Source organism: Lissotriton vulgaris, chromosome 1_1 (genome assembly GCF_964263255.1).
Source record: "Lissotriton vulgaris chromosome 1_1, aLisVul1.2, whole genome shotgun sequence".
NCBI classification, from domain to species: Eukaryota; Metazoa; Chordata; class Amphibia; order Caudata; family Salamandridae; genus Lissotriton; species Lissotriton vulgaris.
Window position 1 is genome coordinate 263,514,994 of NC_141685.1, and position 14,423 is coordinate 263,529,416.

The 14,423-nt window shown below is 45.9% G+C and overlaps 1 protein-coding gene across 4 annotated transcripts in view; it reads left to right on the plus strand.

Annotated features, from left to right (window-relative positions):
* The window catches only part of MUTYH (mutY DNA glycosylase), a 191,197-nt gene that overhangs the window by 54,606 nt on the left and 122,168 nt on the right, over positions 1-14,423 (plus strand). For all 4 annotated transcript variants that reach the window (XM_086952290.1, XM_086952291.1, XM_086952289.1 and 1 more), the window contains exons 9-10: positions 1,646-1,743; positions 7,040-7,184. In XM_086952290.1, the coding sequence (XP_086808416.1) occupies positions 1,646-1,743; positions 7,040-7,184 (243 nt within the window). The remainder of the gene's footprint in view (positions 1-1,645; positions 1,744-7,039; positions 7,185-14,423) is intronic.

The window sequence follows — 14,423 nt, forward strand, 5'->3', positions numbered from 1 at the left end:
GGCCACTTGATGGCAATAGCTTGCGTAGGATGATATAGCATTGTACATGTTGTTAACATCTGTTTCATTGTTGTTTGCGCTTACATAAATAAATTACATCAGGATATTAAATTACTATTGTTTTTCAATACACGTCAAAGACCTCCACATATATCCATAGCTTACATTCAGATTTAGATAAAATATAGTGAATATAGTTGTACATAGCTGCCAAGTGGTTACAAATCCAATATTGTGCTACTGTCTCCCTTTTACGAAACTTCTTTTTAATATGCTGGGTTCCTTTTGCAGTGTATTGCTATGAATACTTCAGGTCATGAAGTGAGCCATTTCTTAATTTCACTATAGTTCCATAATCGTAGCTGCGTGCTTGTGCGTGCAAGTAGCTAGTCTCTCGTGGTTTTTCCACAAATGTCCCACATTGTCCACCATGTTACCCGTCAGCGCACCGAGTGTTTATCTGAAGCGATTTAAGCTTGTTCATGGATTGTCCTCATTTGTAAAACCCAGTGTCCAAAATAATGCCAAACCGCCTTTGCTTTTCGGGCACCAAAAGTTGCAGTACTCCACATAAATTTGAATAATTTAAGTTGCATGGTGTATATCAGGTTTTTTAGGAAGATATTTTGCACTCTTAAAAATATATTTATACCTTTGCTTCTATTTTACCAAACCATAACACGTTTATTTTGACATTTTACTCTGTCTTTATTTAAATCTTCTAAAAGTCGTACAATTGTTAACACACCTCACTTAATTATTTTATTAAGATATTTTTTAAGTATTTGATTTCTTTGTCTACTGATTTATATGGCCTATCTTTTCCAATTCATGCAGTTGTGGTTATTCAGGAAAAAGTCTGCCCATTTCTAATTTGCATCAAACCCAAGGCAGCCAGATATCTTTCCAATATCTATTTTAGTTTATGCTCCTGGTCCCCAAAGGTAATTCCCTTGATCACCTCATAATTAGGAATTTCCATCTCCGATGGTTCATCACTCAATTCTTGAAGCCATTAGGAAACTGTCCTTGTTTTCTTTGTGTGATTGTATTATTTAACGTCTGCCATTTTAGGCGTATTACTTCTATTGGTGCATTGTACCTTGTAGTTACCATCCCGTCTAAATTATCTATGGGACCCATTAAAGCAGTTCTCATTTCCCAAAAGACCAACTCACTGGCAGATGCTTTTTCCACATCAAGTGTTTTACTCACCTTTGGTTTCTTGCATGTGCCTAACTTTTCAATAAGATGAGCTACTCTTCTGTAGTTATAGGTCATTCTTCCTTCTCGAAACCCAATCATTTGGGTCTACCCAGAATGGTAAAGTACTTTCCATCTGCGAGGCAGGGAGTCTAGTAAATAGTTTTGCATCAAGATTAATTAGGCCAATAGTTCACTGTGACCGCCAGTGTTTCTGCCCTTTACATGATTTCAGAATTACTGGTAGATAAGCTTCAGCCGTAGACTTTGTTTTATCCCACCACTGTTCATAAATGAGGTTTTATATGAGTGGAGGTGAAAAACACTATAGAAAATACTAGCTAAACCATCCTGGGAACTTGTATACCTCTAATGCTTTAATAACATATTTCCTCTTTATGGACCTTAATTTTAAGTGCTTATGTTTCCTTCCTATCATTAGGTGACCGGGGTCGTGGATGGGAATGTGGTCCGTGTCCTGTGCCGAGCCCGTGCCATTGGTGCCGACTCTGGGAGCCCTGCAGTCACAGATGGACTCTGGTAAGTGTTATGTTCACTTCAAGGAAGAGTTAGTAGCCAATGATGCAGGAACTCCAGTTTATTAGCAAGGAACCTCCCAGAGTTGCAAGTCAAATCCTTCTCGCCAGCGAGCTCCCCGAAGGCTCAAGGAGTAGCATTCTAACCTCTGGCATTCCATGCATGCGCCATGGAATTGCTGTACAAAACATTACTCGCAACATAAGGTTTGCTTGGGACTTTTATAGCTTCTGTGCATCTCCAGTGGGAATTCTATTCAAGGCTGTTCGGGGCTGGTGGGAAAGCACCAATATCTCTGGTGACCTTTCCTCCTGGGATGCAGCATTTACGGTGTCGCCCCAGATGCAACAGGCTGGGCAGCCGTGCTGGCCCCAACATCTTTGGGCGCAGTTCAGAAAAGTTGGTAGAACTACACTACCCGCTCATTGTTTGTGCATGAGGAGATTGGGATTGAAGAAGCTGGGAGGACTGTGGATGGAGTTGTCTCAGTAGTCAAAATGCAATATCTGATTGTTTATGTTACGTTTAAAACAAAGCTAATTTCCCATGGTCTCAGTTGCTAAGTTAAATATGACCATCTGGAACCAGGGTAACTGGTGAGTTCTGAAATAGCTTCAAGATGTAATTAATGGGGACCTTTCAGTATCTAGGCCAAAAAACACGCCTCTCCATACTGGCCACAAGTCCTGACCCCTTTTCCTTAGAAAGGAAACAAGTAGCTTGGCAAGGTTTTTGTGAGCCTTACTCATCAGCAGTTCTGTTTCAGCCCCCTTGTAATACAGACAATAACTCATCACTGGCAGAGAACTAAATGCACCCACTGAGACAGCCCGACCAAGGATGCCCTGAGCATGAAATCTAATTGTTTATGAAATATGCATGCAGTTCATATTTTCAAGTGGACACACTATTGAAAGGACAAACATACACATTTCTTGCTTTTTAGGTCTCGCCTTTTCCATTCCGAAGGAATGGGAAATGGAGAGAATTCAAGTGCTCAAAATACTCGTCAAACTAAGGGTTTTTTGGTGCGGTTTTCTTCGAATTCACGTGGCCACAGGCACGCGCTTTTGGGCCATAAACTTTAACAGCCATCTGTTCCCCAGCTCCAGCACCTCCCCTCACACAGCCTTACTTGGATTTCTCCTCCCCCTCCCAGCCAGCTTCCCCCAGGCCGTGTTCCCTCCCACCTTTCCTCCTCTCTGTCCCTTCTTTTTTTCCCTTCACTTTCACATGTCTTTTAGGGCCGCAACAACCCGCCCCGCCCCCCCTCCCTCTCCCCTCTTTCTTGCGCCCGCCACTGCAGAACACTTTCGATATCATCATTTTTTTTCCCCTTCGCTTTCACGCGATCACTTTTAGGGCCGCCACAACCCGTCCCGCCCCCTTCTCCATCTCCCCTCTTAGGAATATTGGTTCTACCCCAACCCTTATAGAATAGTTCACCAACATTTAGCCAGTCAATCTTCCCCCAGTCCGTGTTCCCTCCCACCTTTCCTCCTCTCTGTCCCTTCTTTTTTTCCCTTCACTTTCACGTGTCTTTTAGGACCGCAACAACCCGCCCGCCCCCCTCCCTCTCCACTCTTTCTTACGCCCGCCACTGTAGAACATCTTCGATTTCATCATTTTTTTCCCCTTCACTTTCACGCGATCACTTTTAGGGCCGCCACAACCCGTCTCGCCCCCTTCTCTATCTCCCCTCTTCGGAATATTGGTTCTACCCCAACCCTTATAGTATAGTTCACCAACATTTAGCCAGTCAATCTGAAGTATGCACTTTAGAAATATAACAAATGCATAATTAAATAACGCACAACAGCTTAGAAACTTGAAAGAAGCAGTTCACAGGGAAAGAAGAGTTCTATTCAGTGTCAGTGAAAATTCCTTTTGTTTAGTTCTCATCCCCAAAATCCCTCCTTGGATGTTGACTGCCAGGAAGATAAAAAGTAAATAATTTTTTTGTTCTAAATTTGTGCCAATCTTTCATATTTGCATGCTGCGTCGTACCATGTTTTTTTCTCAGCAAGGCATTAAATTAAAGTGCTGCAGCTGGACTAGCACAATTTCTCCACTCTCCCAGGCTCCCATACAAAGGGGCTCTCTTCCTGTTTACAACTGTGTTTGATGAAAGCTCCATTTGTGCTGCATGGCGTGCTGCTTTTCAGCTAGAAAGAGTGACCTGCAATGCTTCAGTGACGGCCCCTCCTGCAGCTTTCGTCGCTGCTTCGTGAACTCCACTTCCCCACCGATCCTCCCCGGCCTCTTTATCAAGGGTTGTCAGACTATGCTTGTTAACCAAATCTCGGCATGTCCTAGATGTTGGTGTAAGTATTGTTATCTATAGACACGCAAACGTAACAGGTGCATGCTGGCTGAGCTGTGTGGATGTATGTCAAAGCCGACACTCATAGAATGATAAGACAAAGTCCTGGTATAGCGTGTCAATATTATGAATGGTTGCCAGGCAACTCGGTGTTGCCCCAGTGGCTTACACTGATGCCGTAGGAGTAGGTAACTTCGTAATTACAAGTGCCCATTGAATACTGACTTCCAACCTCGGTTTCATGTTGTTTTACGCGCCTCTGGAGTGTGGATACTTAGATTTGATGTACAGTGCCCCATTTGAAAGAATTGGTGACCCTCCGCAGTGCAAAACAAGCAACCACCGTTTTGGAATACAAAAGGAGGTTGAGATGTGGAGCGTATGAGTGCGACAGCAAGCTACACATCCAATTAGTGCAACCAAGCTGCATTACTACAGTCAATGAAAGCATGGCAAGATATACTCTAAAATTAGTGTTACTAGAATTTTCAGAGTGGGCGTGCTCCCATCATAACATAGCATACATTTTTATTGATCATTGTCAGGTGTATGCCTGCACTTTATCCAGTGTCTCATATTTAAACTGTGCTTATCGTTGGGCTGCTGGCCTCCATATGTCTGTAAATTATTAAGATATGCTGATTTATGGGACTGGCCTGTGTGTTTTTTTTTATAATCTTACATGTGTAACTGTTTAAGATGTGCTGATTGCGCAGCTCATTGGAGTTTATTTTTTATTAGGGTCTCTTGTAATCTCCTAAAGATACGCATCTTTAGTTCATTGCTTTAGAACATCTTACTCTTTCGTGAAGTGTGTGTTTCGTACCTTGTGCAGGACCACTCTGTACTTCTCTGTATCACTGTAACTTTAGTATAGGCACACATTCAACATCACACTGCAAATTACTGCTGGACTGAACAAAGCCATCATTTCGACGTCCTGTGGCACACATCTTTATGCTCATAGCCAATAGGTCTCGCCTTTGGGACCTTATAAGTAAGTGTATGACCATGCAACAGTTAATGCTGTTGCAGTAAGGATATTGTGCAGCATAACCAGTTTTTCTATTTTGCCACTATTTTATCTACTTCGGACCATTGCCATTATAAATTACAATCACTCTTATTTAAGTATTAATTATTTAAAAAAATTAAAAGCCATTGTTATTTGTAATATCAATACATCTAAGTCACGTCAATACAAAACATGTGGCATTACAAATGCTAAAAGTGTCACATTTGCTAAAGTTAAAAGTATTGGCATTGTAAATCACAAAACATAAATATAAAATGTCATTTACAAAACCAATAGCTCCAACTTTCCTACTGCGAGACCTATTGAAAACGCCAGTGCTTGTTATAGTTTGGCATAGCTAATGCAACAAATACAGTTGTTTTCAGGGGTATATCTTAAGAAATAACATCCATGTCAGTGGGTTGCTGGATCCTTTCAGTCAGTGTGACTGTGGCACATTGATAGTGTTAATTCCTTAAGCTAAACCCCAGTTATAAATTGGTCTATGAAACACCACTGTTGTTCATATTTTGGTCTTTTCAACTCAGGCATGGTGCGGATTTAGTCAACTTGAAAGTACTTCACAATATTTTCCCTTTTCTTATCAGCAACCTCCCCCAATGCCCAGCGATCCTTGGCTTTTTGCATACCCAAGTGGAATTGTTGACCACTCTGTGTTTTTTTAAGGAGTAGAGAAATAAGAAAATAATTCTAGGGATTGTTTCCATCTTGATTGTCGCTAGCCTGCCCATAATCCATAACTCTAATTACTCTTCCTTGTTATTCTTTTATATTTTCTCACATTAATATTTAATAATTCAAACAGTCCAAGAATGTTCAGTTTCCCTTTTAAAAGCATGTAGGCCCAAGTTCGTTATCAGACCGGTATTGGTTGTCATATGTGTTGCTGCAGATTTGAGCCCCCTTGGGCACTCTTTCGTGTCCCCCATTGTTGAAAGACCACTTCTGTGCAACAAGTGCTGTGTAAAGCCTCCTAATGCATAGATCTCATTTTGCTGCTGACAGACTGGACAGGTTCCCTTCTGGAAACATCTGGCTGAGAAACCGTCATTCTATCCTAGTTTTTTAATGTATGCAGTAGAAATTATTCTATACATTTATCTTCAGCTTCATCGGCCACTGAATTGCTTTTTGCATGCATTTTCATATGTATGAATGATCGGTATTTATAAAGCGTGAACTCAGAGAGATGAAGCAGTCATATGCCGTACAGAATACATGCTCCAGTTTTTGATCGTTCAAAATATAACTTGAGAATTTGAAGATAGGGCGCAATTGGCAGAATTAATGCAACTTTAAATTTTCAGCAGACACCCCACTACTCCTCTGGCATGAACCTGCAAGCTTGCCACAAGACTTTCAATGCCCTTTTAATGTTCCCTTGACTCCTGCTTTGGCTGTTTTTGAGGACCCGTGGTCCCCATGATCCGGCATTATTTGACTGTTTGATCTGCTTTGCAGTAGAGTTAAAGCTTCTACTTTGGTAAAGATTTATGATGGGTATTCTCCTATTCAATTGGCATAGAATGCAATGGGAAGAATATTTGACTTGGGAAACTATCAATAAACGTTTAGCCACAGGTTCAGTAATTTTTTCGAAAGAATTGTAACGATCTCCCATCTGCTTGACCATGTCTTCTCTTTGCAGACGGCGGTGCAGTCTTCTGAACTCCTAAAATCCCCTTTCGACATAAATCTATGTGTAGCCTCCAACTGAGAGTCTCCGTGTCTGAGTCTCAGAATTAACTTCCCCAACCTGAAATATTTCTAACTCTTAAACATTTTGATTTGGGACGTCTGTCGATATTGATTTATTAAATCTTGTTTTTGGTAGCTGTCAGTTTTGCCATCCATTAAAGTGTATTCACATTTTAGGCTACAAAGTCAGCCCGCGTTCTTGTGTTACACATGCCCCTAACTAGACGTCTTCCTCTCCCTAGGCACCTTGCCAACTCTCTAGTGGATCCCTCCAGGCCTGGGGACTTCAATCAAGCTCTGATGGAGCTGGGTGCAATGGTGTGCACCCCCAAATCCGCTCTCTGTCGGGAGTGCCCCATCAAGAGTCTATGCCGGGCTTATGGACGGGTACAGTATGAACTTCCTTTGGGGCCTAGGTAGCAATCAACAGATTGTCAACTTTGTACAAGCACTGTTAATTAACATATATTAAGTTTAATCGGAACACCAAACTTTAGAGGATATATTTTCATGTTTAAACCGCAAGTAGTGTAGGTCTTTCTTTTACTTCATTCCGTACTACCCGGTATATGGTGTTCCGCACTTGTGAGACACTTTTGCTGGCAAAAGTTCACTTGTTTCTAGAATGCGGGATGCAGGTATCTCCATCAGTTAAATTGGATTAGGCCCAAAAGTTATTGTCTGAGGTTGGGTGAGGTATTTCAATGTAATATTCTGAGCTGAGCCTAATTTACAGCTGCCCGACTTCACAAACACACCCGAGAGTTGCAGCTGCATGTCCGTTGTGTATGCAATTAGATGCCAATTTGCTTCATATGCTTTGGTCTTGCCTTACATTTCTTTCATATTAGCAAAGAGTTTTGGAGGTGCCGTTGACGGCGATGGGCCGTGTACTAACAAATTCCACAGAAGCATTTCATATCCGGCGTATTCCGCCACCTTAAGTTCGAGAAACCTTTGACAAAGTTCCTCAGCCAGGCTCTTCTGCTAGGAAAATGCAATATCACACTGCCCTGGAAGGATTTACTTCTTCCAGTTATCATAATTTGGAACAAAGTCTCGCTCTCTTAGTTTTAATCTGTGAGCACCTGTTACACAGGGAGGAATGAGCCGGGGGTCTGATAAAACATTTTATTGCCCAAGTGTGGGAAATTTTGGGGTTAGCTTTAAAGACTTCACCAAGGATGATATTCTCTCCCCATAATCCACACCAGACACATACACTCTTGGTTTGCATATAGTAGTTATTCTTGCCACATCTAGCCGCACCTACTCAAGGCAGTTGTTTAAGGACATCTATCTCCGACACACTGTCATGATGTCCCCTCTAGAACGCTTTCTTCTAAGCTCCACAGAATTCATTGCTCTGCTTCCCCACGATAATAGTTAAAGCAGTGGCAAATGGGAGGGAGGCTGGGGTGGGTGATAAATGGTTTCTCCTTATGGTGTTGGGTGTGGGCACCTGGCTCAGACACCAGAGGATCTGGATTGTGCTGGCATCGGGCATCAGTTTGTTACAAAGAAAAATATAAAAATGGTGTGCTAACTGTTCATAAATAGCCCAGTGCTGTTCTTTTGTAATTGTATGATGGAATCTATTGCTAAATAGCTGGCTACTATCATGCTATGTAATAAAAAAAACCATATGGTAGTGTTTCAGTTTAGTGCATTAGATCACAACGTTGCATTGTCATTTATCTGAAATGAAAGTTACTAAACATGAGCTTTAAATCATTCATTATCAAGTACACTAGCAACCCGTCCCGACGTTGTCCGGGAATGAAATAGAATGTGTGCAATGTGTGTAATAGGCAAGGGAAATTTATTTTAAAATCTCACGGTAGACAACATTTTTAGCATGAAGTGTCACAATAGTTAGGCATGTGTGTGCAGATACTGTGTGTACCTCGGAGTAAGAAGTATTAGCAGATGTCTCTAGTGTGTATGTACTCCACTTCTGTAGGTAAGCGTGTGTGAAAGTGCATTCAGTTGTAAATTTTGTGTCCCCGCAGGCACGCTGAATCGCGTCATCCCCCGCTTGAGGCCCGGCTCCAGTTTTGTTTGATGTTGTGCTTGTGGTGTAAACTCGTTGATGCAGAGAGTTGAGTGGGTGACAGCGCGCGCTGGAGATGCTGCGCATGTGGGAAAGTGCAATCAGTTCAAAGGTTAGTGTCCCAGCAGGTGCACTTAGTCGCGTCATCTGCCGCCTGAGCCCGGCTCCAGCCCTGGTTGATGAGGTGCGCCTGGTGTTAATTCGTTTATGCAGAGAGTTGAGTGAGTGACAGCGCGCAGGAGACGCTGCAGTTAGTGTCCCCGCAGGCACGGTCCTTTATGCAGAGAGTTTACTGGCTGACAGCACGCACGATACTGTGCAGTTATTGTACCCGCAGGCACGATCGGTCGCGTCTGCCCCCCCCTAAACCCCGGCAATTGCTGCGCCCATTGGCCACGCCCCTTGCTCAAGCGCAATTGCCGCTCCCATTGGCCTTGGCCACGCCCCCGGCTCAACGCACGGCTCACGGTTTGTTTTCCACACGCCCTCAAGGCACGTTTTTTCTTTTTGGGATGTGCCGCGCGATTGTTGACGATTCTCGCGCCCATTGGCCACACCCCTTGGTGCCGCGCAATTGCCGTGCCCATTGGCCGTGTTCACGCCCCCAGCACACACCCACAGCACAACGCAGACACGCCCACAAGGGACTACTTTGCTGGCACGGTTCTTTTACATTTTAAATGTATATGGTAGGCGTCTGCATAGCCTATGTCCTTCTGCTGCAACTGCCCTTTCCAACTCTGTATTGGGTGTTGTGATTGGTGCTGTGGTTCCTGAGATTACCCGCCTCAAAGGTTTGGGCTCTCTATTTATTATATTAGTATGGATTTTGTTTAAATCTTTTTATTGATATGAAGCCACACAAAAGAAAGGAGCATAGTAAACGAGCCACACAGCGTTCAACAGGTTCAAATTGAAATGCAAAAGGATATGTGACTTTCAATGTAGAAAAAAACACTATTCCCCACCCAACCCAATGAAAGGAAAAAAAGGGGAAATATTGAAAGAACAGAAAAGGGGAAGGAAACCACTCTTCGCCCTCTCCACACAGCGCAACGTGGGCCAGTGTGTTCTAGGTAGAGCTGAAGTGAGTCATGCATGAGGGTCTGGAGTAGTGAGTTGCAATAGGGGTAGATATTTGGGGCAATACAGTTCCCTAAATTCTGGGGCTAAAAGAGCTAAAAATGGTTGTCAAAGCTCGCCGAAGGAAGAGCCCTTTCCTGCCAGGGTGAGGGAGATATTTTCCATGCCAACACGTGCTAGAGACAGTGATACCACCTGGTGTGTGTGGGAACGGGGCAGTTTTACAGTGTATAAGTATGTTCTATGTAGCCGTACCAAGAGCAATGGCTATTTGTTTCCAATATGGGACTTCAATTGGTAAGTGATAGGATTGGGCACTCACAGCTGAACATATGCGGGGAACCCAGGAAGTTCTGTGTCCAAGTATTTGTCAATCTCGTCAAGTACATGTGTCCAGTAGGATTGAATACGTGTGCGCAGTCGCATAAGAGATGAACCAAGGAGCCTTTCTGTCCACAGCCCCTCCAACAGTCAGAGCTATGGGAGGGGTCAGCCTGGTGTAACCTCTCTGGTGTTTAGTTGCAGTGGTATACGAGCTTGGTGAAAGTTTCAGTCAGGCCTACGTGCGTAGCTGTGTGACGGGCCCTATAACATGCTCCGTCCTATTCCCGGGAGCTAAAGTCACGTCCAAGATCTCTCTCCCATCTTGCCCTACCAGTGTGGATATGTGAGTGTATCTAGATAGGAGCATTTCGTAGAGATAGGAGATCAGTTTCTTATCAGAGGGTCTTGTGATGAGCCAACGCTCATAGTGAGTGAGAAGCCGCAATGCCGGCGCCCTGTTGTCAGGATGTAGGGCCCAATGTCGGAACTGAAGGTAGTACACGTGTTCCGCTTCCGGGAGACCATGGTCAGCCCGGATATGCGGAAAGGGAATAACGTCCCCTCTGTGGAACAGTTGGCCTAGAACGTGGCAACCCGCCTCTCTCCACCGTACGAAGGCCTGAGGGTCAACGCCGGGCCCAAAATCTGGGTGATCCAAAAAGTAGGTGAATGGGGAAGGGAACATGGTTAGGGCATGCCATATATTGACCCGGTCCCAAACCTTGAGGACGGAGCTCTTTACGTGAGCAGCAAATACGTTGGGCGGTCGATGGTGTTTGGGCATGAAGGGGATCTTCATTAGAGACATGCCCGCAACGGCCCGGTCCTGAAAAATCCAATGTTCCTCAGATTCCGCTTTGCTCCATTCAACCAGGTACAGCATTTGAGTGGCATTGTAGTAGAGTTCCAGGTCTGGGACTCCGAGGCCTCCCTCATGCAGAGGAAGGAAGCTCACCAGCTTCATTCTCGGCTTGCATCCCTGCCAAATGGAGGAGGAAAGGTCAGACTGGATCATTTGCAGCCAACCGGTAGGGGGTGGGAGGGGCAGGGTCTGGAAAAGATACAAAATCGTGGGGAAAATTGTGATTTTGATGGCCGCGATGCGCACCAGCCACGGTATTGGGTATCGTTTCCATTTCAGCAACACAGCCCGAATGTGTGTCTGCAAGAGGGAATAACTAATTTGTCTCATAGTTTGAAGAGTCGGAGCCAGCTGTATGCCTAGGTAAGGAACCGATTGACCGGACCATAGTAGCGGATAACGGACCTGAAGTTCGGCAATACAGCCTTTGGTAAAGAGAAAACAAGCACCACGGATTTCGTAAGATTGATTTTAAAGCCAGAGGCCTTCCCGGAGTGTCTAGTTCTTCCAAGAAGCTTCCCAGGGCTGTCGTAGGGTGTGTGACGGTGGCCAGCACGTCATCCCCGTAAAGGCTTACCGTATGGGTATCCCCGCCTAAGCGAATACCAGTGATCTGGGGATGGTCTCGGACCCTCGGAGCAAAAGGCTCCATGTAGAGTGCAAAGAACAGGGGTGACAAAGGGCACCCCTGTCTAGTGCCCCTAATGATAGGGAACGGTGTTGAGGTGTGGCCATTCACTCAAACTGTAGCATTGGGGAAATGATAACAATTCAAAATGTGCGTTCGCATCTTCTCTCGAATACCAGCACGTATCAGTGTCTGCTCTAGGTATGTCCAGTGGACACGGTCAAAGGCTTTTTCCGCATCGACCGTCAACATGTATTCTCCGGGAATACGGGAAGCCTTTTCAATCGGGTGTGCAGCTCTTTTGGTGTTATCACTCGTCTGGCGCTGTGGTATAAAATCAGCCTTTTCAGGGTCCACTAGTCCCTGCATATGAGGGCTTAGGTGGGCTGTACAGTTTCAAGTCAATGTTTAACAGCGAAAAAGGTCGGTAGGACCCACATGATGTTTTATCCTTCCCCCGGTTTCGGAATAACGACTTACTGTTGCCTCTAACATGGATGCAGGGATTGCGCCTGGTTCCGCGAAGGAGTTAAAAAGCCGAGTGAGGAGAAGGGCCAGCGTGGAGGTCTTCAGGCAGGGTGGCAAATAGGGACTCCAAGAATCCCGGTGTCACAGGAGCATCCGATGAGGTCGCCATCTGTAATGATGGGATCAAGTGATCCGAGTCGCCAGTCCCCCACTTTGTGCCTTCGCGAACAAGTCCTTCAATGCGTTTTTCTCCCTAGTGGCAGACTTGTCCTGCTGGCCGTGGCCATGGTCAGGGTCCACTTCCCTCCAGCTGTGGTCGCCCCCGGAGAGGTGGAGCAAGGTCCAAATAGCGTTGGGACCGGGGGGCTCAGTGAGAAGGTACAACCCTTCAGTGAACTGTCCCAGGCGCTGATAGTAGGGTTGGCCCCTGGGTTCCCGAAATGCCCAGGGATGATTGTTAGGAGACCTCACAAGGGAGACTGCATCCATATGAGTGTAGCTAGGCAGTGGCATAGCGTATAAAGAGGGAGGCGAGAAGGCCACCTAGGAGAGTGTTCAAATGAGTCCAGGCTCCAGGCCTGCAGCGTCGACCCCGGGCAGGGCCGCACACCCCAATAAGTCCTCCGCATGGGGAAACCCGTGTGCCAGCCGCAGGTACTGACCTCAGGCGCACCAAGGTTGCGAGGCCTAAACCAGTCCAGGAACTGCCCCAGGGAAGCCCAGCGCACCTGAGGAGACCGCTAATGTGGGCCAAAGGGCCGGAGGCCCTAGTGCCCCCCGATCGGCCGCCCCACCAAGCGTCGATATCGCCGTCGCCCAAGTAGAGGACGTCGTCGGAGCCAAGCAGGCGAGACACGCTGGTCGTAAAGATGGCGGCCAGTGCTGGGGCAGTGTGCCCTCTTCGGGCGCGGTGGATCAAGTTTCAGCTAACAGTCAGGTAGGTTGTGCCTTGTGTGGTTGAGCGGCTAGAGACCACACAGCAGAGATCTAGAAGGGTCCCTCAGCGGTGGATTTAGTGGGCCCGGCAGGGCGGAGGGGGCTCACAGGGCTCACCTCTCGGGTTCCTGGGGTCCAATGATGACAGAGCCCTGCCGGCCCCCAAAGGCGTTGTATGTCCTCAGGCAGCGCTCTTGTAGGGGGCACGGCAGTCAGGCTCCTCGACGTGCTCCGGCGGTTGCCCCTGAGATCCACAGATCAGAGCCTCAGAAGCATCACCTCCTCCACAGCGCTGTCAGCAAAGCCGCCTGTCCCCGCTGCTCAAAAACAAGGCTGCAGCGTCTCCACTCCGCGTGCCGCTTCTCTCCAGTACCACTAACGGGATCCAGTGCAGGTCCGGGCTGGCGGCCGCAGAGACCCCCGCGGGAACCCAGGAATCACCCGGTATGTCGTCTGATGCCCTTGAGAGCCCCTGGAAGCTCAATGGCTAATATGTGTGCTATTAGGGCCAAAGGCTGGCTGGAAATCGGCGGGTGGAGGAGCGAAGACAAAACACGTCTCAGCTCGCTGCCATCTTGGCCACGCCCCCCTCTATCAAGTACATTAGACACATGAAGTAAATTGATTTCACTAAGATCCACAACTTAGCTGTGCAGGAAATCTGTGACTTGAACCCACGCTTCCCGGTAAAACATAGTGCACTTAAAAGTCACTGACTAGATGAATTTATTTTTCACAATCCCCTTTAAAGCCAGAACACAGTGTTTTGTACAATTATGTAAGATGAATAGAATACTGTGTTAAATAAACAAAGATTGCAGGCTAATTTGACACAGCATCTAAGAAAAACAAAAAGGTCCATAATGAAAGCAGGGGAAGCCAGAACACCATATGCTAATATCACTGACGTTTTACATATTATGGAGCTATTATTGACGTGGAGAACCACTGAAACATTGAGCCAGCCTTGAGCCTGAAGCCTTGCTCTGGATATGATCCAGGCCCGGTTGGAACCTCAAGCCCATAATGTGCCTCCTTCCCTCTACCAAAGATGTGGCGTTAGGGCCAGGGCTGCCGATTTTGGAACTGGGGAACCAGGTTCAAGTCTTGGCATCGGCTCAACATCGTGTGATTCTGGGCAAACCACTTTATCCTCCCATGCCAAGAAACAATGAATGTAACCTTGTGTAATGTAAGTGGTACTCATGGAAAGTGCTCCAGTACCTTTGGGTCGAGTTCATGCTATATAAAAACTGCAGTAAAATGCACACA